This window comes from Podarcis melisellensis (assembly GCF_964234715.1).
Source record: "Podarcis melisellensis genome assembly, chromosome: 5".
Classification (NCBI taxonomy): Eukaryota; Metazoa; Chordata; class Lepidosauria; order Squamata; family Lacertidae; genus Podarcis; species Podarcis melisellensis.
Window position 1 is genome coordinate 69,762,291 of NC_138537.1, and position 27,475 is coordinate 69,789,765.

General features: G+C 42.3%; 1 protein-coding gene across 2 annotated transcripts in view; it reads left to right on the forward strand.

Moving 5' to 3' along the window:
• The window catches only part of CDH23 (cadherin related 23), a 366,100-nt gene that overhangs the window by 52,597 nt on the left and 286,028 nt on the right, over positions 1-27,475 (forward strand). For both annotated transcript variants that reach the window (XM_081913082.1, XM_081913083.1), the window contains exons 3-5: positions 12,039-12,181; positions 15,717-15,764; positions 17,219-17,311. In XM_081913082.1, the coding sequence (XP_081769208.1) occupies positions 12,039-12,181; positions 15,717-15,764; positions 17,219-17,311 (284 nt within the window). The remainder of the gene's footprint in view (positions 1-12,038; positions 12,182-15,716; positions 15,765-17,218; positions 17,312-27,475) is intronic.

Sequence of the window (27,475 nt, forward strand, 5' to 3'; positions counted from 1 at the left end):
TGGTGCTCACCCTGTGGAACACCCTCTCATCAGATGCCAAGGAGATAAATATACAACTTTTAGAAGGCATCTGAAGGCAGTCCTGTATCAGGAAGTTTTTAATGTTTGATGTTTTATTATGTTTTTATGTCCGTTGGAAGCCACTCAGATGGGATGGGGTATAAATACACTGTATAGTGTTGCCATATTTCAAAAAGTAAAAACCAGGACACCCCGAAAGTTTTTGAGCTTTTTTTGAGAGACTTGTCTAAGATCCAGGACAAAGTGCCATCTTTCAGAAATCTGGACATATGGCAGCCCTAATAAATGATATTTGCCTACTTCAGCAGTTGTTGCTCATTTGCAGTTTTTCTGTATAGCCTTCCCTGTCCCTATTTCACTTCGCTTCACTCATTTGTGTGCACAGCTGTTTATGTGGTACTAGAATACAGAATCTGATGGTGGAGGAAGATTTTGGTAAAGAAGAACCAGCTTACACTTTTGTACCAGTGAAATGCCCCAACATACTTGTACCTCAGCTGTGAAAACCTTGCAAAAAAACATGCAAGAACAAGAAATAATTGCTTTGAAAGAAACTATCCCAGGCAACACTTTAATAATGAGCTTGCTGAATATTATTTAAATGTTAGCAAAGGTCAACTGTTTAAAATGGGAAGTAACCAAAAAGCAATAAGCATATGTGTTGGGTGCCATTAATGTCAAGTGATGAAACCAATGGAATGAAATCAAAGGAAGGGTCAAGACTGGATGCAGAAATGCTAAAGTGTAATCTCTGTATTCCAAAACATGCACAGTCCATTTGTTTGTCGAGAAATTTATTTTTTCCAATGAGTCTTATCTGGTGTGGTGATCTCCAACTATGGAACATGCACATTTCACTAAAACATGGAACTGAACAGAAAACCATGGGAAAATTAATTCTGGGCTTTACTTGTAGAGACATAATAAAGGAGGAATGGATCAAATTCAATGAATTCAAAGGTTGGGTTAAAGGAATTGGAAAGAAAATCGGAAATGCTATATAAAAATAAGAGAATCAACTGTAACCCAAAGGCAGCATAGATATTAGTATTAAACAACTCTTGGGCAGTGGCAGAGGAAGGGGGCAGCTAGCCCCGGGTGCCATCTCTCAGGAGGGTGACAAGAAGGCATCCCATGGGGGGCTCCCTGGGCACATCGGCGTGTACTGCCACTGCCACATGCCGCCGCCACCGTGTGTGTAGGATTCCACCACTGCAGCCACAAGTGGAGTATCCCTCTGCTGCTGCTGCAGTCGCAAGCAGAGGAATCTGCCACAAGTGGTGGACCATGCCACCATCCATACGGCGCTCAAGCTGCACCGTCAGTATTGGCACCACTGTGCATGCCCCATGCATAGCGCCGCTGCGCATGTGCTGCTGGGCGGTTCGCGCTGCCCCTTGATACCCCATACTGGGTGCTGGAGAGCCTTCCTGCTTTTGGGGAATGTGTAAGTGTAAGAGAAGATAGCTGCACCAATTATAAACTTGTGTTTCCTTACTCTCCCCCCCCCCACTTTTATTACTATAAGTTCTTATGCCGAAAGTGGAGAAATACCTTTCTCTTCATTAAAGCACCTGCTTTCTTTTCTGGCTGCTATTGTGGCAAGTTGCGTTTCCTGCTGTCCCCGGTCTTTATGTAGGTGAACTTGTTCCAGATGTGACACGCTGGCATTTTGAATGCCGTAAGTGGGAAGTCTGCGGGTACAATTTACATTGTATTGAGACAACAGAGAAGTAAATTCAAATTCATAACTGGGTGCAAAATTAATCCATCACAGTTTTTATGTGCCGCATTTGAAATTGCCTGTTGCTGTGGACGAAAGCAAATATACTACCTGCTGAAGCCTGCCAAAACATCTCTGATATAAGATGTTTTGCTAAAGTGAGTCATAATTCATGAAACAAGTGTTATGAGCTGCGTGTCTGAACCCTGCATGCGAGTCCAGTACTCGTGTGTACTCAGGGCACAACCCTGAGAAGAATCTTGTGCTGGTCTCAGTACGTGCACCCATTATGAATAAATGTTTACCCTTAACCATGTGCCCACTAAAGAAGTTACACACACCAAGAAATAAACAACAAATGATTTATTACATAGAAGTGAAGAGAGACAGAGTATATGGATGTTGCTTCAGATAGCAAGGTTAGTGACAGGGTCAAAGATGGCTCATAATGGGGGGGGGCTCAGGTTTTGCCAACTGTACTGATGCCATGATCTATAGGAATAAACCAAAGATCAGATTGGCACACTCTACACAAGAGCCTTTGTAGTTTAGCTGAGTTTCTAGATTCAGCTCTGTGATGCTTGAGTTCTATCCACAATGATATATAACTTAATTAAATCAAGACTGGACTAATGTAATGTGTTGAGCATGGGGCTGCTTCTGAAGAGTCTCTGAAAACTTCATTTGGTCCAGAGTAAAACAGCAGGGATGCAGGTGCCGCTGCGGTCTAAGCTTTCTGATCGGAAGGTTGGTGGTTCGAATCCTCATGATGGGGTGAGCTCCCATTGCTTGGTCCCAGCTCCTGCCAACCTAGCAGTTTGAAAGCACGTCAAAGTGCAAGTAGATAAATAGCTACCGCTCCAGCGGGATGGTAAACAGCATTTCTGTGCAGTGCTCTGGTTTCACCAGAAGTGGCTTAGTCATGCTGGCCACATGACCCAGAAAAACTGTCTGTGGACAAACGTTGGCTCCCATGGGCAGTAAAGCGAGATGAATGCCGCAACCCCAGAGTTGTTCGTGACTGGACTTAATTGTCAGGGGTCTTTCACCTTTACCTTTTTTTAAAAGGCAGCAAAGGTGTTCACAGGAACACATTTCCATGAGCAAATTATACCCATTTAAGCACATCAAAACTAGTTACCAAAGATTCCTTGCTGCTCGCTCTCCCTCCCTCCCTCCTTCCACCCCCACACTTTTAAACTGTTTTAATTGGGAGTTTTAAATATTAGATGCCACAAATGCTGTTTTATAGAGAAATGATGGATATAATGATCTTATACAAATAAATATTGGTTTTATCAATATTTCTGGGTCTCAGTTTCTCAGTTTTAAATGGAATAACAACAGTACCCCAGTGGCTCTTTGATTTCCCCCTCCTCCTCCCCAAGTAAGATGAAGGATTTCTTATCTGCTCTCTGATTTGTGTGAAAGAAGAAAAGGATTATGGAGACATTATCCATCAATGTCTTCTTTAAAGGTCTCTGAAAGGACTAGGTTTCCAGGAGGAATGCTGAGAGAAACTTGTCAACTTTTATAGGCTGATATGCCCAGTTCAGTGTAATAATTGGTATTTGCTATGTTAGAAATTTCAGCTTTTGGGATGAAAACAAGGCCATCAGACAGGAGGTATGTATAATGGACTAGGAAGGGGAAGTGACATACAAATATACTAAGGTCATACTAAGTTCAAGTACCAGAGAATGTAAGAATGCATGTGTGTGTGAGAGAGAGAAACTGTGATCGAAACAGAGTGAGCAAAAGGAGACAAGATAAATTGAGATTATCTAAAGAAATCAGGACCCTTAACTGCCCTGTCTGACTCCTGAGAGGAAACAAATGGAGCCTATAACTTTACAGTGTGAGAAGATCATTTGTCCATGTTTTACAGTCTTTCTACTGACTCTGTTGACATTTTGTGATTTGTTCCCAATAGTGTCAAGCACAGGAGAGAAAGGATGCTTGTTTCTCTCTCCCACTTTATCCATGTGGCCATGCTACTCATCGTGTAGCTATACTTATTTTGATTAGATGGCACTAAGTATTGGGTCTCAACTATAATTTGTACAGGTTCTCAAAGGAACCAGGACTTGGGACATGTGAAAAATAACTTGGGGTATAGGTGAAACATATGCAAAATGTCACACTCTCTTCTGAGTATTGACAACTCCCCCATCCACCAAGACACATCCACAGTTAAAAGCAGGGCATCCTGATCTAAGAGCTTTCTGTATCTGCATCTCTCTCTCATTTTAATGAATCAAACAAGCACTAACCAATCACGACAGGGGTTTGTATTTCTATATGGGGCTCTGCCTTGAACAATACTGTCTGAACAGGTCAGTAACTAAGGACTAACTACCGTATTTTTTGCTCTATAAGACTCACTTTTTCCCTCCTAAAAAGTAAGGGGAAATGTGTGTACGTCTTATGGAGTGAATGCAAGCTGCGCAGCTATCCCAGAAGCCAGAACAACAAGAGGGATTGCTGCTTTCACTGCGCAGCAATCCCTCTTGCTGTTCTGGCTTCTGAGATTCAGAATATATTTTTTCTTGTTTTCCTCCTCCAAAAACTAGGTGCGTCTTGTGGTCTGGTGCGTCTTATTGAGCGAAAAATACGGTAATTTGAAGAGCAACTCAAGCCTATATGATAAAGCCTTCATGTGTGGAAGGAAATAGGAGTGTGCATGGTCAAACTTAATGATTGGCAGGCAGTATGAACCCCCCAGGTTTGTCCGGGCCCAGCATTGCTACAAGGTGTGACAAGTTTGGTGAATGGTCACAGAAATTGAACAGCGAGAAATATTCAGACATACATGCCTTACAAACCTTCAAAGTAGGCCCCCTCTGATGCAATGCACTGTTGACAACATTCATAGAACTGCTGGAAACTTCTGGAGAAGTCCTCTTTTTGTACTTCTTTCAGTTCCCTCGTCACAGCAGCTTGGATGTGTGAAATGTTGGGAAATCTGTGTCCTTTCAGTGCAGATTTCAGTTTTGGAAAGAGAAAGAAATCCGGTGGGGCCAGATCAGGAGAATATGGAGGATAAGACAACTCGGTAACCTCAGTAATGATTTCACACGGAATATGCAATTCTTCTGCCATCATTTGGATGGACAAACACTGACCCCGCATCAATAACTCACAAACTCTGTCAACATTTGTAGCTGTTCTGCTCATCGGCAGTCTGCCAGACTAAGGGTCATCTTCGAAGGTTTGCCGCCCTTCACAGAAACACTTAAACCACTCATACACTGTCTTTCAAGTTACAGCTTCATCGCCGTACACATTTGTGAGCATTTCATGGGTTTCTGATGCCGATTGTATGTTTAGATATTTCTCGCTGTCCGATTTCTGTGACCATTCACCAAACCTTCCGGTCACACCTTGTAGAAGCCCGGCTTTCTGCCTTTTCCTCGTTACTGTATAGAACAGAACAGTACAGTACAACAATGCTTGTTGTAAGGGCAGGCTGCAGTTGAAGCTACTGACCTCAGAGACCCTGACAAGGAAGACACACCTGAGGCTGCTTGTTTTCTCAGCCTGACACTGTTAATATCAGACTGTGCCTTGTCTCAGCCACACACCCCTTTTCACACATTACTGGAGGCAGCCAGCTCCAGAATACAGGTCTGGCATGGTAATGATTTTGAATTTGTTTTGTAACAAGGTTTTGATGAAGGGACGAATAAGAACCCCTTAATTTCATTATTAATGTTTAGTTGTTTTTCTATTTATTCATGCAACCCTAGTTAAGGAAATAGCCTACACTTCCTGTCCCTAATTTAGCAAAGCAAAAGGCTTTAATACAGCATTCATTCTTTGTGTGGCTCGTGCAAGAGGTTATTCATCTCCTTTTAATGAATCACCAAATAATCACTAAATCAGCAACTTGCATTCAGCAATCTCATGTGCTCGACAAATATTAATGAATTGAACTTCACAATACCTCACGGAGGGAGGACAATATTAATAGCATTATGTTTCAGATGAGAAAATAGAGATGCAACCACAAGGAAATCACACGGTCATGTGAAGTCTTTGGCACACTTAGGAACAGTAATAAGTAATTGTTCTGAGGCCTTAATCAGCATTGCAAAAAGGTCTTGCTTTTACACTCTGTTTTGACTGCCATGGTTTGCCTTAAAGGATCATGGGAACTTTAATGTAGTCAAGTGCTGAGAATTTTGTTAGCAGGATTCCTTGGGAAGAGGGAATAGCTATTAAAACAATTTTAACCTGTAGTGTGGATATGCCCTAAGTCACTGCCCTCAATTCCCATTCTCTTCCTCCTTTAAATAGAAATTATCAGATAAGATTTATATATATATGTATGTATGTATCATTATTTAATGTGGCAACTTGAATGCTAAAGCTGGTTGAATGTCAAAGCCAGGTAGCTTCCAACATTCCTAAGGGAACTTCATTGCTGTATCCCAGTGAAGTTCTCTCTTTTTTTAGGCCAGGATGCCCTCTAGTAATGTACAGTTACTAGAGTTACATCACCATCTTTTTAAAGTGTTGAAAGTTGGGGCGATCTCCATTTGCTGCCCTGATCTTCTGCCATCTTTGCCATTTTGCTCCTGCTCATCTTTATGGCGTTGCTTTGCACCTGGCTATGAACCATGCAGAAAATATTTCCGCCAACATGGTTGCAAGGCTTCCTTCTCCATATTTCACTATCTTTCCTCAATCCACTGAGAAAGTCAGTTGTGTTCCAAAAGTGCCTATGTCTTGTCCCTTCTTTAATGGCCTTCCATAAATTTGTGAAAACCATCCTGTTTGAGAATGCTTTTCAGTTGTAGATTGTTTTACTCTATTTTATTTACTCAGCTAAATTAGGGAGGGGGTGTTAATGGGTTGTTGTTTTGTTCAGTCTTGAAAGTGTAGTTCAGCGCCTTTCTGAAGTCAGGAATACCAAGAACAGAAAACAGCATCACAACAACTCTTTGTATATAAGATTTCTGCACATAGGAAAATCATCAAATTCAACACGTTAGATGCAAGCAATGTTTGGAGCATTTGTCTCCAATGAGTTGTAACCTTCCCTGATCTTTCTATCCCACGGATATGGGTATGGTGGGGGGGGGGGAGCTTCCATTTTTCACACCCAGCTCCACTCATGCCTTTCCCTGGGCTGAGAAATGGCCTCTGGCAATGGAGGGGCTTTATGTGTGTCACATGGTTTGACCTTGGGCTGGAATTCCACAGGGTTTCCCTAGCTTTGATAAGCAAACCACGCTATGCATTTTTAGCCATTTCATCTTTGCACTTCATGATTCCGCCTCCACCTTTTTGAGTGCCTGCAGGGAAGAGAGAAAGAGGTTTTCTTTTTGACAGCAATGAAATCAAAGTGCCTGCTGTCTTTTGTTTGCCTTTTGCTGCTTCTCTTCTTTTGTAAATCTCTTTATTGAAAGCTTCATTTGTTTGAAAAGCATATGCAAAACTTTGTGATTCTTCAGTCCTACGCAATTGCAATAACCACATTTCCATTGCAGGGGTTTGTTTTGGGTAGCTGTCTCACAAAATACGCTTTTAATGTGTAATTTTGAAACGTTTGCCGTGTTTTCATGTAAAAAAATACATCAATGCAATATATTTTGGTAACATGTATTCTACAGTACAAGTATATCTAGTTCAGGAGTGACTACAGCTCCCCTAGGCATGTATGCTCGTGGCTACAGCTCCTAGTACACGCAACATATTGAAAATAAATTTGAAAATAGAACTGTCAAAATCATAATGCTTTCCTGGAAATCTATATTGCAACTCACATTTGGAATACTGTGGTACAAGTGAAGGTGTAAACAGCAGACATTTCTCCCTTTAACTTGTTCTGCCATTCCATGCTTTCTTCATCTGGGCAGCCTAATTTAGAATGAAAAACAAAGCTTTTTTGTTGTTGTTGTTGCTGCTGCTGCTTTACAATTGGGAGTCAGAATCCTTGCTTATCCACTATGTTGTTGTTTAGTCGTTTAGTCATGTCCGACTCTTCATGACCCCATGGACCAGAGCATGCCAGGCACTCCTGTCTTCCACTGCCTCCCGCAGTTTGGTCAAACTCATGCTGGTAGTCTTCTCTTCTCATGAGATGGCCAAAGTTTTGGAGCCTCAGCTTCAGGATCTGTCCTTCCAGTGAGCACTCAGGGCTGATTTCCTTAATAATGGATAGGTTTGATCTTCTTGCAGTCCATGGGACTCTCAAGAGTTTCCTTCAGCACCATAATTCAAAACTTATCCACTATAGAGGTCTACCATTCGGTCATGGTTTATGTTCTGCTCAATCCTGCTCTACACTATCCAGTGCTGGCTTCATTCTTGGCCTTTCCCAGCATTGTAAACAAGCAACAACTCTCCCTGGGTGGTTTCTTTAAGTAACCCTCCCCGTACCCCATAAACCCTGTCTTTAGGGGCCTCTATCGTTTATCCACCTATCCTAAGCTCCTAGCTATGGGCCTATTGTGGTGCTGCTGCTCCTTTCCACAGATGCTTTGTTGTCTTGCTTGGTATCTGGCCCTTTTTTATTATTTTTGCTCTCTTCTGTTTCTGAGCAGAAGAATCACACAAAGTGATGATGGAAGAGAGACCCCATGTGTACTTACAGCAAAAGTCTTGCCCGAGGCTTACAGCCTATATAGTTAGGTACTGCACTAGATTTTTTGTCATACTGCTCAAGGTTTCCATGTGATCAGGATCCGAACTGGGTTTGATATACCTCTGCCTTCATAGCCCCAGGACACTAGTGGATGGAAGTAGCTACCTCAATTCACAAAACCAATGTCCTATCACAGTGGTCTATCACAGTGGTCTCATTGTGGCAAAGTTCCCTCGTAGTTCTTCCATAGTTGTGTGATCTCATAAATGCACTATTTTTAGTGAAACTGAGAACACCTGGGGGAATTGGAACATTAATTCTCAGTAATTAAATCACACAGGAACATATTTATTAGACAAATTGTAGGCAAACACAGCCTTTTGGTGGCGCTTCATTCCAAATCTGATTATATCCATCCACACTTATCTGAATGTTTTGTTGGCCTTATTCCTATAACTGTTTAGAAGATATTGAAATTGGACAAATGTTAATGAGTTGACTCATCAAAATCTCATGGCATAATTGTATCTTGTGTCTGGTCCTGAATTTTAAGATCTCGGCAACTGGGATATCGGAAATCAGATGCAAACACCTTTTTATTGCCGTGAAGAATATGTTTCTGCCTTTGGGGGAAGAGAAGGAACAAAAACCGAAAGCCTGTGGTTTCTGACGCAAATAAGAAATAGACAACATTCTCGTCTTAAAGTTACAAAAAGTACACTTTCAAATGAATTATTTCGGGAGAAGTCACTTGCAATTATGTTTGAGTGCTGTGCTGGTTTCTTTTTAATGCTAAAAAAAATGATGATTTCTGGCAGTGGGTAATTGTTGATGAATGGATAAAAAGTGATAGAATTACAGGTTTGGTGACAGCTGATGGTGGTGTAGACTTGGCATCCTTTTATTATCCACAGGTGTTCTGTTTCTGAGCCTTAGGGTGCTCTGTTTTTACTGTAATTGTTCCACAAGACCGTCTACACTTAACCCCATCTCCATTGTGCACAGATTCCACAGTGTAGAGGATTCTTCCAGAACTTGAGATATGTATTAGATAGCAACACCCATGTTTCCTATAGCGCCTTATTGCTGCTGTTAGGGAAAGGGTGGCTAACCTATGGTCCTCCAGTGTGATCCTGCAAGTTGATGGTTTTGCCAGGGATCGCCCTTCGGCAAAGATTGGGGGCAGACTATCTTGGTTTTGCACAATCATTTCTCCATCCCCTAATTGGAAGGAGAGGTGAGCCCCTGAGATCTTTCATTGATACAACACAGCTCTCCCCTGGTCCTACAGTATCAAAGCCAGAAAATTCAAATAGCCACAGCATTTCTCTGCTTAGTAGTTCTCTAATTCCCGGGGAGGGGGGAATCCAATGTCTGAACAAAGTGTTAATAATACAATACCTTTCTGTGACTTGAGCTGCACTGCATAATTCTTCCTCCTGGATTCAAGTTATAATTAAGCACAGTATAATTGAGTCAGGCGATTTAATGCTGAAAACAGTGGGCTGCTTCTGATACTTAGTACAGCTATACTTGGTAAAAGAGTGGAACTGCAGCCACCCACCTTGCCCAATGTGAGTGCTCTAGGCTCACCAAAAATCTAAGCATGGGTATCACATTTTTAGAGTACGGTACCTGTGTGAGAAAGACCTAATATGTGCAGTCTAGGCATGAAGAGTGCAGCAGACTTTAAGAACACACATTTAAAAGGTTCTGTTGTTAAGATGGAATGGGATAAATTTGGATGGCAGTCCACATTGACTGTGTTTGGAAGCAGTGCCAAGCCATAGTTTATAAACAGTGTGCACAAACTTGCCCCTCTCCACCATGCCTCCCTTCACCTCTGTGGTCACAAGGAGGGGACTGGAAACATCAGTTTCCTGCCTTTTTATATTATGCTAGAACTGGGATGAACTGCAATTAGTTTTGTCTATGGTTTGTCTGAACAAACCAGGATCGAAAACTGCAGTTTGAAGTTGGATTCTTTGGAAAACCATAGTTAAAACCATTCACACTTTTTCCCCTGCTTGGGCATAGTGATCATTTGAGGTTAGTTGAAAACAGAAGCAAATGCTTCCCATTGCCTCATGGTGACACTAAGGGAAGGAGAAGGGAGAGGGGAGTCCCCAAATTTCAGACTCATTCATGTAGCACTAAAACCGTCATTTTAATGTGTAACTAATATGCCATGAGTGTGGAATCCCAGCCCTTTCCCCCATTTTTGTGGCATCCTACTCTTGCAACCTCATGCTGCTTTCCAATATTTTGGCACTACCTTGTTTTTAAGTGTGGTCCTGAAAACCATATGCATATATGCATTCTTGGTTGTGATACAGCCCCCTCCCAAAAGATGCCTGAACATAATTTCCACCCCAAACTTCTATTTTTATGAAAATACAGGTCCCAGTGAGTGGAGTGTGCAAATGCTACTGAATTGGAGGAGGGGTTTCTATTGGTCTGAGGCTGATGCTATCTCTGTGTTCTGTTGCCGAAAGTCTTGCCTGCCCATATATATTTTTTACTCAAGAAGATGCATGTATGCCTTTCAACTTTCCTGAGATTGACTCAGCTGGAGGGTCTGCCTCACTTCTGAGCTAATTTAGCTTTCCCATGTGTAGCAATTCCTTTCTGTCAAAAAAGTGCAGTTTCTTCACAAAGTGCCGACTCAGCAGAGCAAGGTTAACTTCACGAAAGGAAACAGTTTTTAAAAAATTTTAGGAGTTTGCCACGGAGAAAGCCCAAATTGCTTGAAAAATCTTCCATAGAGTAGGAAACAACAATGTTAGAAGCTGGATAGCGAGTTTTCAAAATCCAGCAATTGCTTTACTGGGGTGGGGCGAACTAGATGATTAGCCAAGGGCAAGAAAAAAGATGCCCAGCGGCGTTTTCAAGTCTAGCAAATTTATGATGACAAGAGCTTATTTTCATAGATACTGGAGGTAAAAGAGTGACAGCAAGGTACAGTAAGAGGAAATAAAATCTGTTTTATAGTGCAGGATTAAAGGCTGCTTTCATATATTACATTGGCAGTAAACCTGGATTTTCTGTTTGAAAGAGACTTGTAGCAAATCCTTGTGCTTTCATGAGTGCGCCTAAATACTACATTTGCAAGCACATGTTGATTGCATTCACGTGTACACATAAGGACAGAATTTGTGAAATGATGCTTGTGAAGCTGTCCCACTAGAGATTGCTTTGCTTACAAGACTCACCTCCTGTTCAGCTGGTTTTGTAGCACAGGGCTTCAGAGGGGGAGCTTAACAGTACCGGAATCTCTTGATTGGTGCCTTAAGGCTGTTGTTGGGTGGAAATAAGCTGAGAAACGGTGTCGCATGACACCCTTGTAAAATGCAGTCTTCCCCCAGCTCAGAGACCATGGCTGAAGACTACCAAAAGTCTTGTGGTCACAATTTTTTTCAAGGAAAATGCAAACTCCAGGTGGGGGTGGTTATAAAATTGATCACCGTTGGAAAAGCAGTGTGGGGAAAGGACTGTGCAAAAGCAGCACACTGGAAAATGGTTAATTACTAGGGATAGGGTGAAAATTTGAATCAAGGGGTTCTCAATAATGCTAGTACCCTGCTCAAAATTCCCATGGACAGAATCTGAGGCAGGCACAGCCCACCTTGAGCAGGTTCTCTGACTACAGATTTTCTCACCACACCTTTCTCACCAGCTTTTGTTTCTCTTGTGTCCTTGTAGGTTCATCGGTGACACAGCTGCTTGCCCGTGATCTAGACAATGACCCTCTTGTGTTTGGAGTTGTTGGAGAGGAAGCAAGCCGATTCTTTGCTGTGGAAAGCATGACTGGAGTTGTGTGGCTTAGGCAACCATTAGATAGAGAGGTAATGAGTGCTGTTTAGCACTAAATATTACTGTGTATCAAGACTGCAGCATGTTTGTATTCAGTGATGTAAAGGGAAAATATATTTGATACACACATACACAAACAAACAAACAAACAAACAAACATGTCTTCAGAGGTCTTCTAAACATCAGATAGTTTTTTATTTCCTTGATATCTGATGGGAGGGCATTCCACAGGGCGGTCGCCACTGCCGAGGAGGCCATCTGCCTGGTTCCCTGTAACCTCACATGTCACAGTGAGGGAACCGCCAGAAGATCCTCAGAGGTGGATCTCAGTGTCTGGACTGAATGATGGGGGTGGACCTGCTCCTTCAGGTACACTGGGCTGAGGTCGTTTAGGGCTTTAAAAGTCAGCACCAACAATTTGAATTGTGCTCAGAAACTTACTGGGAGCCCATGTAGATGCTTTAGGACCGGTGTTATATGGTATTATAATCCTACCATTTATTAATTTCTAGGGTTTGGGGGGTTCCCCCTCAAATTTATAGCTCACCAATCTTCCTGAGAAGGATGCAGGAATGAGTTAGGGAAAGAACCTAAGAGAAAGGAGGGAAATTCAGAAATTGGATATGCACAAACTGCCTCCTTGCCCACTTGCAATTGGCCAAGCGGGTGGATCCATTTTCAAGGCAGTAAGCTCTTCCCTGTTGGATCCTGGCAGGTGGACAGGAGTGCCGGGCCACAATGGCATCCACCTGAGAGATGCTAGAACTGCACTCCTGTGCGTTCTGGCTGGAAAAAAAGACCTGATGGTATTGAAGTAGCAATACTAGGAAGTGTCGACATCCTAGGCCTTATATGTTGCTGCTGTTGGCTGTTTTTCTGCTCTGTACAACCATTTCTGGAGGTCATGGCCTCAGGTTGCAAAGACAACCAGCACAGCAAAGCCATGAGAATCAGAGGCACAGATATGGCAGTCTTATAGTGAGTTAAGGAGGGGAGAATTGGTCAGGGAGAACATAATGAGGTGGGTGTATGTTCAGGGTGCCTCCGTTCTGCATGCTGTCATTTGAGCTGGGGTACCTGCATATTTGAGCAACCTGGCTCTAAATATTTGCTCAGTCCTTAGAGGATTATTACTTAATTGCCTCTTTCCTGTTTCTCTCCAAATTTAATCGCCATGCCTCATGGTTGCCAACAGAGCAGAAGCTACATAATTTCTGTGCAGTATTTGAAAGAGGAAGTCAAGCCACTTCTAGGAAGGAATGCCATTGCTGCTCATTCGTAATATTTAAAAATTGCCCACCATGTACTCAAAAGCACCTTCAGGGAAAAATGGCAGTCCTTTTTTCAATGTTGGGTTCAGGTAGGTAGAATTAACAAATCATGCATATTAAGAAATAGCTGAAAAGCTAGGAAGAGAAAATAAAAACTTCCCACATTGGAATAGTGCATTCCAAGTGTCTTACACACTTCACATACCTTTTTCTGGGAGATAATTATGCAGTGTATAGAAAATAGTTGAATAATTTGAGAGGGGCAGAATAGATTGCACAAATGAACGGGATCCCCAATACAACATAAATGTGGGAGGGGGATGTGCTAGCTAGAAAAGCAAGGTGCATGCTGTAGGATAGAGTTTTGCCTGAAGTCTACTCTGTCCGCTTGACTAATCTCTATCCTTGCCTGTCATTTTCATGTTCCACAACATTCTCCCTTTGGGTATCTTTCACCATTTTCACCCCTTCTTTGTTACACTGTGCAGAGGGGTGGGGAAAGAAAGGTGTGTGTGAGAGAGAGAAATAATGGAAGGAATGACAGTGTCTCTTCCCTGAGACAAATGGATGACGTCTCCTTTATCCTTGGCATTTGGCTTTCACAGGCTGGCTGCAGGCATTGCCTTGAGGCAGAAGCTAAATTCCATGTAGGCCCTTCTCAGATCGCATTAGCCGAGTGTTCATGGGAGGACAGCACATGTTTTGGTAAACTGTCCTAACACCCCTCCCCCCAAAAAATAAACAGTTATTGTGGCAAAAAAAGGGGAGGTGCAGGTCTTGGCAGTGTAGATTCAAGTTACCGACTGACACAAAGCCTGAGTTAGAAATCTAGTAGTTCACATACAGCAATTCCAGACTCTTATTAAATTAATTCCATTCAAATGAGCTATTAGTCCTACATACTGTATAGGACTAAGTTGACTCAAGCCGCTGACTGTTGTTACAAGAATGAGCTGCAGGCTCATATACTTCTCCCTCATCTTTGCGTGAGCAGGAGGGAGAAGCTTTTTCTTATTTGGGGGAAACTGTGGTTTGCTGTTTTGTTAGAATGTGGTAAACCATGGTTTGTCACATATGAAACGTGAACATAAGAAGAGTCCTGCTGAATCAGACCAAAGCTCCATCAAGTCCAACATTTTCTCACAATGACCAAAGAGATCCCAAGTAAGCCTGCACATGGGGCATGAGCTATGAGTTCACAAAGTGGTGTAGTGGTTAAGGGCGATAGGCTCGTAATCTGGGGAACCGGGTTCGCGTCTCTGCTCCTCCACATGCAGCTGCTGGGTGACCTTGGGCCAGTCACACTTCTTTGAAGTCTCTCAGCCCCACTCACCTCACAGAGTGTTTGTTGTGGGGGAGGAAGGGAAAGGAGAATGTTAGCCACTTTGAGACTCCTTAAAGGGAGTGAAAGGCGGGATATCAAATCCAAACTCTTCTTCTTCTTCTTCCCTTGTAGCAAAGGAGAGGCAAGAGGAAGAGGAATATGAGCCTAAGGGTCACATATTTTGTTCTTACAAACGAGCGTTTGTCATTACCTCTGAATTCAGCCATTGGTTAAACTGAGGTATACTGAACCACTGGGTGAAATTGGAGAAATCCTAGCAAATTTTCTGGGTCATGTCATCCTTTTGATACAACTTTGAGTCAATGGGGCACACTGATTTTGCCACCATATTTTCCTATTAATATTCAAGCTCAGGAAATTTGTATGTAATTTGAACGACTGTTAAGATAAATGCTGCTAGTCCTGTCTCTTTCTCTTCCAGAGTGGCTAGGGAAACCCAGCCAGGTGGTTGGGGTATAATAATAATAATTCTCATTCTTATTATTGCATGCTGGAACATTCCTGGATGAAACATGCATACTGTTCTATTTCTTTTTCCACAGCTCTCAGTGCAAACACTAGTACTAATATGAACTGTTATATAAAAGATGGTGGGAGGAGTCTGCAGTTAAGAAAGTTGAGTCGCTCTCTTCTGTGCACTCTCTGGTTTTCATTGATATTCTGTCCAACCCTTGGATTAGAATGCTTTGCTACCAGTGAAGGGTGCAAGTCAAGTTCCATCAAGACTTGCCTGCCATTAGGTCACTCCCTCCAACCCCCTCCATATTCTTGGAAGACTATATATGAGTATTGCAGTTTTGTGATGATTTTTTTACAGTTATTCCCGGGGTGTTTCTTCAACTTCTTCCAGGTCGCAAAAGCATGTAATTATATTCGGCTCAAATCCAAAGCCTTCTATCAACAGACTACCATTGTGGCATCTCTAATTACATCTTTTTCTTCTCGTTCCAGACTAAGTCAGAATTCACAGTTGAATTTTCTGTCAGCGACAGCCAAGGGGTAAGTGTGACATTTGTTCCATGATATAAAATGGAGAGAAGCACAGAGCTGATTTTGATAGTGTGCTCTGTAGGGAGGAGATTAAAGCTGCCGCAGTCCCTCCCTGTTCCTGAAGGAGCCCTCCTTAGGGATATAGGAGCACTGTATGCATGTAGCAAGGGAAGTACACGGCAATGTATGAAATGGTGTGGAAAAATACCCATCTGTTCCCTCATCTTTTTACTTAAAAGTGTGTAAACTTCAGAAAACAGAATAACACCGGTATCTGACTAAACTTTTGGGTTTGTTTATTTTTTGCTACGTAGGAGTGCATTTTTTTTCTCTCCACAGGAATGTTTTTTCCCAAATGTGTAAGTGTGAAGGAAGAACTGACAGATTTGAAGACCTCAGGGAGACCATTTTTGTGGCCAATTCTGAAAAGGCTTATTTTTATTTTATTTATTACATTTGTATACTTCCCTTCATCCGAAGATCTCAGAGCTGTTCACAGCATAAAAACACAAAATAAAAACACAAAATACATAATAAAAAACAAGCACAAAACAAAACAATAACCCACCCACAATGCTTGTAGAGAAGCAGCTAGAAAAACGGTTGAAACAGAAGTGTCTCATTATGCTACAGAAAATTGTAAATGTTCAGCATTTTGGTAATATGTAAATAGTCAGATGTGAGACTTATATTCCTTCATTCGTGCTGTTCTGACTCACAATTTTGACTATTCACTTGTTAAAGAGAGAGCTGTTTTCTGATAGCATAGCTACAGGAAAAGTGGATAAAGTATTTCCTTCCATCAGGAATATTTTCAATTAATGAAATAAGGAACACCTTTCAAAGCAAGCATTTTGGGTTTTCACGGTGCTTAGTCTAATCTTTGTTTTTGTTTTTAAAAGCATTATTGGCTGTTCATAATTTAGATTGGACTCATCGATCGTGCATTGATCTTACTGTACTTAATTGTATATGATACTTTTGTTATTCTGTTGTTGTTTTACTTGAGTTCTTCAAATTAAATGGGGTAGAAACAAAACTGCCTCCTTCAAATAGGGATACATGTGTGCAGCAAGCTCAGGAGCAAAGAGGGATACAAATAGTGGAAGGTTGTATATATTGTCCAATTCCCCACCCCAAATTCACAACCCCAATCCTGAGTTCCTGCCCTCTGAGCTCAAATCATAGCCCTCTACACAAAAATTATTTCAGCCATAAAATATGGCCCATCTCAAATTGACCACTGAAAGGATCTTGAATTGAAGAAGAAATGGGCTTAGAACCAGCACCCATTTCCCCATTGATACCCAAATCCTCCTTCTCTGCAGTGAAGGGCTATAGGGTTTCCTTGCTAATAACAGCAATATCTGAAAGGCCTTACAATTCTGCATATCATATGACAATAGGGGGGAAATGCCACCAATATGAATAACTAAAATCTGTTCTAATCGTTTGGCTTGCAGGTGATCAAGGGGTCTGTGAATATCCAAGTGGGAGATGTGAACGACAATGCACCAAGGTTTCACAATCAGCCATATAGTGTCCGTATCCCTGAGGTAGGAACTTTATTTTCTCTTTTGCTTGGAAGAGCTTCCATTCCTAAGGGGGGGGAAACCAGTTGTTCCAGTTGATTGGAATTGGGTTGTTTCTCCAGTTGCTCTGAAGTAAGGGTGGTTTCTTCTCTTCATGTGGGTAGAGAAAAGTATGTTCAGTGTTGTGGGACCATTTGTACATAAAAACCTTGTATTACTTCTCTGTCATTATGCCATGTTCCTTTCAATGCCATCCGCCGCAATAGTATTTATTGCCATTGAGCAGTTCTGCAAACCTGGTCGTCTGGAGACCACCCTTTGTGTGTGGGTGATGCTATTTTGGTTACATAAGCATCTGCGGAGATAGAGGGAATGATAACTCTCTTCTGAGAAATATAGTTTGATGAGTGTTATGAAACTTTTGTGCTAGATATCCCCTCCCCCAACCCAATAACTATAGTTCACATGATTCCATAAAATGTGGGAATAATTGTCAAACCAAAGTGTATAGGGAAAACATGCTTGAGATTCAGAGGAGGTAGATCTTAGTCTCAATACTGTTTTTGAAAGTATGGAAGCAAGATGGCGTGTGTGTCAGTCATGTGGCACTTGGCTGGAAGAAGATTTCTGAAAGGTTGCTGTTTGTGTTGGTGCAGATAAAAACTAGTAGATGTATTCCCCTCAGAGTTCTCTCCGAACATGTTGCTGTGTGAGGGACCGTTGTCCAAGGCTACCTTTGCAGTCCTAAAAAGTGCTGCTGCCAAATAGGCTGAATCTATTCTTTTGTAAATGCCTGAATATGTACCAAGCCAGTTCTATATGGTTCTCCCTTAATTCAGGGGATATGTATATACCTGGGAAACATCCCATTTTGAGAAAGAAAGTTGGGAGAGAGGCATTTCCCAGAGGAAATGGAAGTAAAAAAATATAGCCATAGGCAGGTTTATTAGGGAGTGTAGAAAAACATGGTATCACAGGAATGTCACCAGGACCTGACCACACAATGTTCTTCAGTGCATCTGTAGTCAAGTAGCAAGTAATTTTATATTGGATTCACTTCCCTTTTCAGATTTTTCCCTAGATCAGAAAAATCTTAGTTTACAGTGGAAAAAGTGCAGGTTGCAAGTTGAACGGGAAGTATATAATGTGGCCAACACCCTAAATATTGAGATATCTCTAGCTTCAAATACCGTATTTTTCGCTCTATTGGACGCACCGGACCATAGGACGTACCTAGTTTTTAGAGGGGGAAATCAAGGAAAAAAATATTATTGGAGAGGCGCGCAAGGCTAAAGAGGAAGCCATGGCAGTGAACAGGATGGATCGCGCTCGCTGCCCGGGCTTCCTCTTTAGTCTTGCGCAGCCTGCGCCCGGCTGGAGAGGTTGCACAAGGCTTTTCTACAGGAGGGAGAAGGGACTGACTGGCGGTGTCAGTCCCTTCTCCCTCCTGGGGAAAAGCCCGCAAGAGCCGTACAAAGCTTGTATGGGGCTCTTGGGGGCTTTTCCTGCCTGCCTCCCCCCTGCATTCGCTCCATAGGATGCACAGACTTTTCCCCTTAGTTTTTATGTCGGAAAAAGTGCGTCCTATGGTGCGAAAAGTATGGTACATATTAAACTCCCATGTGGATGAGCCCTTAGTTTATCGTTTCTGTGCATGCATACTCTGCACAATTAAGCATCTTTGCACAGTCCTCTGATGTTGATTTCTGCAACCCTTTCCTTGCTTGAGGCATTCTGAGCATTCTGCTTGCCATGCCCTTTAGTTAGTCTTTGCCTGGCCAGTAAATTTAAAAGTTTGGATTTGAAATTCTTCAGCAACCAATCACATTTGAATGAACAGTCATACCAATTAGTATCCACCTTCATTCAACGTATCTTTTTCACTTGTGTCTTGGTGTTCATTTTTGATCCATCCAGATGGCTTGGCTACTTTCTCTTTGAGTATCAAACTGAAAAAGCTTTTTATTTGGTATGTAAAAGTTTAGATGTAGGTGTTGAAACATGACATTGTGACATGGATCACTTCCCCAAGATGCATTTTTTATCCACAAAAAAGGAAAATTAAATATACTTATGAGAACTTGAAACAATTTAAAACTTTCTAAGCTATTTCCTGTTACTATGATATTCATCAGTTTACAAGCTAATCACCATTTCTGATTGATTACGTTCACTCATCACCGTAGTACTCTTGTTTTTGTTACTGTTTTCTGTGTACAGAGCTTCCTCGCCTGAGTTTGTTCCTTCGGGAAGCTTTGGATATTTCATGGAAACACTTGGACAGGAGGTGGGGGTGGGCAAAGATCAAATCATTATGTAATGCATGAAGTGGCAGAGAGATGAGAACTCTTATCAAACATTGACAGCAAATTGCAAGTTACTTGTGCATCCTCTTTCCTTCCCCAGCCACCCTTCTCTGCGATTTCTGAAACTACACTAAATTTAAATGAGATGTGTGTGTTTTTTCTGTCGACCACGGGGTAAACTAGATTAAAAGAAACAGTATTCTTGAACCCAACCAAACTTAATTGAGCAATTTTTGCAAAATGCCCAAATGAATAGATTCAATTTGAAACTGTTGCTTGTCACACTGATTCTCTCCAGGCAGTTCCAAAAGTCAATGATGCAATCAAATATTTGTAATAGAAGAATTACAAAGGTTAGAGTACTTTATCTCAGCTTATCTTTAAGAAATTCTTCAAGACTTACAAAAGATTATCCAGCACTAACTTTCTGCTGTCATAGCTGTCAACCGTCCCTTATTTGGCGGGAAACTCCTTTATCCCAGCGCCGTGTCCCGCTGCTGTCCCTTATTGATGATGTCCCTTAAATTTCCCGGGTTTCATGCTCGCCTCACTCGGGAGGGAAGCAGCGGCTCGGGGTCCTCCGCCACGAGAGAGAGCACGCGCACAAGCTGCCGCATCTCCGTCTCTCCCTTTTCCCCCTCAGGGGCACATCATTAAGAGACGGGTGGCGGCGGGTGGGCAGGCAGCCCCTCTCTTGCGAGACTTCCGCCGCGCTGCCGGGGAAGCTGGAGGCAGTGGCTGAGGAGACGGCCTGAGGGAGGAGGAAGAGGAGGGGATGCGGAGGGTCGCAGAAGGGCAGCGCCGCAACTGCCTCATGCTGGGCTCGCAAATACAATCATGGGGCACTTACATTATGGCTGGAACACCTCGAGAGGCAGGTTTTAATGCTCCCCCTGCTGCTTTTGTGAACTAAACTGCCTCCATGCACCCCACCTGCTAAGTGCCCCACAGGGGAAAATTTGGCATGTGCTGTAGCCCCAAGATAAATTGCTTCGCTTGACTGCAATTTACCACTTTGAACTAAAGAGAAGAGGTCTGGTTATAGATCAAGTCTGGTATGGCCTTGCATCAACTTTTTAATATATACTGTATATAAAAACCATTTTAATTATTTTCTTTCCCTGAATTCTAAGCCCATTAATCAGAGATAGGGGTACTTTCCACTTTCTCGCTAGATCTCGCTAGTTTAGTTTTTCTGGGTTGTAAACCATCTTGCAGTGTGATTTGGGCAGAATCCGTTTCTGCTGGGCTAAGCGTATGTATCTGTTGAGCGAGAGAGGGAGCGCTGAGGTAATTTAGAAGTACAAATTATTGCATTATCAATGGTTCATTAATAAGCTCGCTACTTGGTATCCTGCTGAGATTAGACTTTGATCCTTTGCCCTACCTTTGCCAGATGTGTAAGGATCCTTCATTAGTCTGTGTGTGCTAAAATTGGCCAGGAAGCCAGGTTCATCTGTTTTAGAATGACATAAATTATCTGAATCGTTCCTTTTAGACTGCCTTTGAGTCAGAAGCAGCACATATCTTCTCCTAACAGCTAGGTTTTACAGCAGCCTTGCTTTTGAAGTCTGTGGTTTGGACACAGAGAAAGGCGTGTAACCCTCATTCACTGATTCAAAACAGGTTTTCTTGCCAAACCTCAGTTTTTAAAAATGCTGTATTTTTGTATGAGCTCAGAATTTGGGGATCTTGAAAGGGGGGGTACCAAAATTATCTGAAGTACAGATCTGTCCTTCTAAAAAACATTTATCTAGGTCTAAAATGACCTCCTGCCAAGTAATTTTTATCTATTTAGGAATGACCTTTCCTCTTTGCCTGCTAACTTTGCAATGCTAGCATCCTTTAAATTATGCAATTAGGGGAAATTTGTGTAGAAAATAGGGCAGAACTTGACATCTTGAAGCTTTAAGGAGGGGGCCCTTGGGAAAGGCGCCCACCTTCTCCATGCTGAGAGGGTACATCTCCTCACTGCTGCCACCATTGCCCATTTGCTTGTACCTATCTCCTTGTGCCCAGTTCGCACACCTGTGCAGAGGGAGAGAGCAAGGCAAGTGGAGAGGGATACTTCATCTCCCCACTCTTGCCACTGCTCACTTGCTCAGGGTTGGGCAGGTGAATAGGCAGAGACACCAGGGGAAGAAACAGCAGGTTTAGGGATGCTCAGAGGTTGCTAGTGGTCCCTCTGCTTGGGTGTGGAACCCAGCAAGATGATCAACAATCCCAACCCCAGATCCTGCATATCACAATGTAGTTTCAAATATCTCACATGTGGATAATGAATGCAAATCAGTAGGTTCCTGTACACTATTATCCCTTTCTTCGACAAACTGGGATGGGGGTGGATAACAGAGGCTGAGAGAACAGTGGTTTGCTGACACTCAGATCATAATAAGCTCCTTGCTTAATACTGAGTAGATGAGGGGAAATTTGGAATGGGACCACCATATCCCCCCTCCCCATTGTAAACCCCATATTCATGGTGGCAGTTGTCTAGAGCAAAATGCCAACATAATGCTTCACCTGCATTTCATCACCAGGCTTAAAACATTACGCTGTTCAAACTATGGAGCTATTCAGACATAACGTCAGACTACGTTTCAACATAGAATGGGAACCAAAAGTGCCGTCAAGCCTTTGAGGTCCTGTTTTATGGTCATGAATTTGAGGAGGTGCTTGAGGGTGCAGAGTGATGCGGTGAAAGTTGGACAAATATTTGGGTACACGGGCTTCCCTTTCAAATGCCAGGCAGAATAGACACCTTCACCTTTCCTCCCTGCTTTTATTTTTAAGCTTTTTCCTGTTCCAGAAAGCAGCAGTGGTGCTCCCGACCTGCTTGTTTGTTTGTTTTTGCATAATTTTATTAATCTAGATTTTCAAGATAGTCTGCGAAAGAGAACCATGAAACAAATATAAACAGTTCAAAAACACCAGAAACAAAAGCAATTATCGGAGCAACAGTAAAAATACAGAAACCAGTAGATACAAAATCTGAAGCCATTTCCCCTCCTATCTCTGTGGAAGGATTATGTGTCATAACATAGCTTCCTTTGAGGGGCATTTTTGGGAAAAGGAAATGTTGAGCCACTGTAATTCGTCATGGTGAGAATAAGCTGTGGGCTTGTGCCTTTTTTGGCTCTTGCATGGTGATTTCTAACTTCCAATCCTGATTGGTTTCAGCCAAGCAAACTAATCCAAACAGATGGTTTACATTTGTCTGTGAACTAGGACTGCAAACCATCTTGCCAGCATGAAAGGACGAAGGCAGGGAAACACACCCAAAGGCCCCACCCCCAACTGTGCCTCATTGTCCCAGAGGACAATACTCCATACTCAAAAGAACCACAAAGTGGTCTTCCAAGAGGCAGTTTATACAACCCGAACATGGGTCATGGCCAGTCCAAGGTGATTCAGTTTCCCTTGCCCCTTTGATGGTGAGAGGGGGGAGAGAGAGACAGAGAGAGAGACAGACAGAGAGAGAGAGAGACAGAGAGAGACAGACAGACAGACAGACAGACAGACAGAAGGGGAAAGGAAGGGAAAGCAAAAAAATAAGAGAGAGAAACTTGGGTTCATAGGGAATGGGGGTAGGGGAGAGAGAGAATCAGAAATGCACATTCATTTATGGTAAAAAATGAAAAGTGAGTCCCCTTTTCAGGTTGCTGGTCACATTGGATCATGTGTATGAAAAGAATGAAAACTACTGCTTAGAGTGAAAGAGTTTAGCAAACGTATATCTGGTGGAGCTTTTTCTAATACGGGAGAAAAGCCACTATCCAATAGTGCTGCCTTTCCCACCCCCCCCACCCCCCAGTCCTCTCCTGCTTGCCTTTATAATACCAGACAACATGGATAAGCAGTAGACAGGCTGAGGTGGGAACAGACAGCTGTATCGCAAAGATGCCTTTGCACAGACTACTAATTAGTAATATTTGTAGGCACTGAAAGCAGTTTTTTCTTTGTTTTGCTTTGACATGAATAATCCTCTCTGTTGCAGCACTTCAAGCAAAGGGGTAGAGCGGTAGGGGAAGGCTATTCAAATTTAGTGCTGTTGTTTGGCAGCTGGAACATTGGGAAAAAGATCAGCGTGAATAAGTGGAATGCAAAATAAACTTGCCTCCTAAAATACTGATTTAGAATATGCATAACACTGCTTTATCAAGTGAGCTTGTTTGGGGAATACAAATTCTTTAGGACTGGGAGAGGCACTGCGCTTTGTGAGAGAAGGAAGAGAGATTTTATGACCGGTACTTGGACAGTTGCATGATGGAGGAACTGGAAACACAGACTGTGTGTTTGGCATAGTCAGAGCAAAAGTGTATGGCAGTGTCAGGCATTCATCCTGAGAAACACAAGTCAGATGAACAGAGTCAGACAAGCCAGACAAGATGGAATTGTGGTAGACTAGAAAGACAGTCCAAGCAGATCTGAGAGAACAATCACATGTAGTCAGAAGCCAGGTGCAAATAATAACTGGTGGGCCAGGTGTTGGGACTCAGACCCCAAATGAGTTTGGACTTGGGACCTAAATGATATACATATCCATTAGGAATTCACCCTGATTCCATATATGAACACCCAACACCCAAGCAATGGTGGAAGCTAAAGAGAAACCAGCCAGGTCACCAAGGAAGTATGTTAACCCTAATAGGTTAGAGTTGATAATGTTCCGCTCCATGAACCTTATCAAAATTTTCAGTAACCATTTGCCTGTCATCCAGAAGTATTACATCATCCATGCATTCTAACAGAATTATTAAAAGATCTGTCGGTAGCTCATAATGAGAAATTTTTTAAATTTCATTCATTATCAGCCCCACCATCTATTTCTGATTTTGGGGAGGCCCAAATATAGAAATGCACAATGAAATGTGCATCACATCTCTCAACATTTATCCCTTGTGTTAGCATAAATTCAACTTAATCTCCCTGCTGTTACGTACCGCCTAAACATTAATTTGATAAAGAATTCCTTAAGGTCTATGCAAACGGTGTTTCCATATCCATATCCATGTTTGGAATTATTTCAGTTTCTTAGTAGCATGCAGATGAGCAAGCAAGAAGGAGGGCAAGCTGCTTAAAGGAGGGTGAGAGGCACTTTGGACAGCTCTCTGAAATGGCAGTGGAGTGAAGCAAACTGTGAGGGAAATGGGTTGGTTTGTGGTGAGCGGTGAGGTAAGTGAGTGGGATGAGAGAGGTATAAAGCGAGGGGTGGGGTGTAAAGGAAGGAGGGGTTGGCCAGGTGTGTGGGGAGGGGGCTTGGCAAAGAGGGGGTCAGCCAGGGGGCGTTGGTGAGAGGAGAAAGCAATGGTGGCTGTGCCTAGTAATGAATAAAAATGATGTTAAGTGTCCTTTTAGCATCTATATTGAGATTTGCAGAGGGATAACTATGCTACTTCCTTTCAGCAAAGACAACAAAGAGTTTTATGGCACCATAAAGACTAAGGGCTCTTGCCAAACTGGTCTTTTAATGTGTATTCAGGATGATTTGTGCTCTTGATGCTTATATGCTTTTATTAAGTATATTCAAATAGTAGCAATTAATTGATTAGCAGGCAGATGATGCTCAGTTTTTTTATTTTTAAAAATTGGTTAGCAATTGGAGGGCAAAGGAGGGGTTGTTTAGTAATACTTATGCGCATAAAATCACATTAGACCATATATTGTGCTGAATCACTTCCCTAGTCATGAGTTCTATTGAATCATTGCACGGGAGTCTTTTGCCTTTATTTGTTTTTGTGCTCCGCTGTGAGTTCCATGACAAATTAAGACCTGCCTTGTCTTAATTGCACATTGGCTACTAGTGTGAAATAGCAAAGCAGAAGTGTGTGTGTGTGGGTGCATGCACGTGTATTTGTAGTAAGAGGATCTCTGTCCGTCACATAATCCTGCTCTACAAATAATTATGCCTTTTCCCTCCCGTGCAGCTCACTTGTCGAACTCTTAACGAGGCAGCGCCGATCCTTTCAAGTCTGTAAAGAAAGGGGGAATCCTACTAGAATTGGCAACTTAATTCACCAAGCTGGCCTCGACAGACCTCATTAAGTTCCCGTGTATTCATTTCAGGCTAATGGCTGTCATGCTGGCTGCTGTTTGATTTTCTGTAATGGACTTTTATGGCTTTCCAATTTGCTACAACGTGTTTGCCTGTGTCTGTGCCCCACAGGGCAGCTCCAGTGTGTTAGTCAGGCACCTGTGCACTAGCCATCCTGACCTTGAGGGTTTATCCTTCTGCTGTTGCTTTTCCTCTGTAGCCTTTCTTCTTCGTATAATCCCCTCTCTCAGCACTTTCTCACTTTAGTATTCCCCATCCGGCGGTTTTCAAATTGCAAGGGACATAATCCAGCGATCTTCCTCTGTTCCTACATGCCTTTTGAAATGGATGAGTAATTTAAAAAAATAATAATAATAATCCCCAAAGTCCTTCTTTATGCATGTGCATGAGCATGTATGTGTGTTCCAGCATGCTTGTTTTTCATTCATTATTGTATTACTAGGTACTGTTAGTTCTGGTATCCGCTAAGCCAACTGGCCTTCTTTGCCTCCGTTCATTTTATTTAACTTTGAAATGGAGCGCTATAGTGCAGCATGAAGTAAATTTGCCAAAGCCAAAACATCTTCCATTTGGTTGGCCTGTCTCTATGGTGCTTTGGCCATGCACACTGGCTGACTAGGTGAAGAACACATGAAGAGTGCATTCTTTTAAGTGATGCTGTAGGCAGCTCCTGCCAACCTAGCAGTTTGAAAGCATGAAGTGCAAGTAGATAAATAGGTACTGCTCCGGCAGGAAGGTAAAATGGTGTTTCCGTGTGCTGCTCTGGTTCGCCAGAAGCGGCTTAGTCATGCTGGCCACGTGACCCGGAAGCTGTACGCTGACTCCCTCGGCCCATAGAGCAAGATGAGCTCCGCAACCCCAGAGTCATCTGTTACTGGACCTAACGGTCAGAGGTCCTTTTACCTTTTATAGACAGCTCCACTCTTGTTTTTAGACATTTTTCATCTTCTTTTAGTAGCTGTACCTTCTGTATCCTCTGTTCTTTTGTTATAGCTACCTTTATATGAGTGTGTGTGTTCATTTTCATTAATAAATGTTACATACGGTGACATCTTCATTAGTGTCTTTTTTATCAGGCTTTTGAATCAAGAATACCACCACAGACACTTCTGAAATAGCAACTTCCTCCCCATCCCCCCACCCCCCAAAAGTACCTGTAGCTTGACAGGATATATTAATTTATACCAGGGTTCTGTTTTCAAGAGGCTTCCACTTCATCTATAACCATTCCCATATTGATTTCCTGAGAACAGGCTAATAAATCATCACTAAGCTCTCCTGGTTTGTGGGTTTAGTTGGATGAACTGCTAGCAACTCTAGATTTTCTGGGGGCGTGGATCTTTTCATCCTCATGAAATGCTTTTGGAAGCTATGATTTCTTGACCCAGTCATCTCCAAAAGAGGCTGCATTAAATTCCTACTGGTGAATAATAATAATAATAATTATGATGATGATGTCTTGATTCTTAGACCAGTTTTATTAGGTTAGAACAGTGGTCTGTCTGGCACTGCATCTTTTCTCTATCACGGGTCAGATAAAAATGATTTAGCAACGATTTGAAGTGTTGTTAATGGAGAACTCTCTTTCCAGCCATTCGTTTCTAGTTTCAGTCTTTATTAAAGAACTAGCAGCATTGTCCAGCAAATCTTGTCTGTTTTAGCATCTTAAAATAAGCCTTAGACCAAAACTGGGATAAAGGTTTTGTGTGTTGTATCTGTGATAGCATTTTCAAAAAGGATGGACTTCTCAAACGGTGAATTCTTAAGAGGGCTGCTTGGATGGAAAGGCCCAGCAATAGATGAATCTCTTTGCTTTCCAAGCAAATG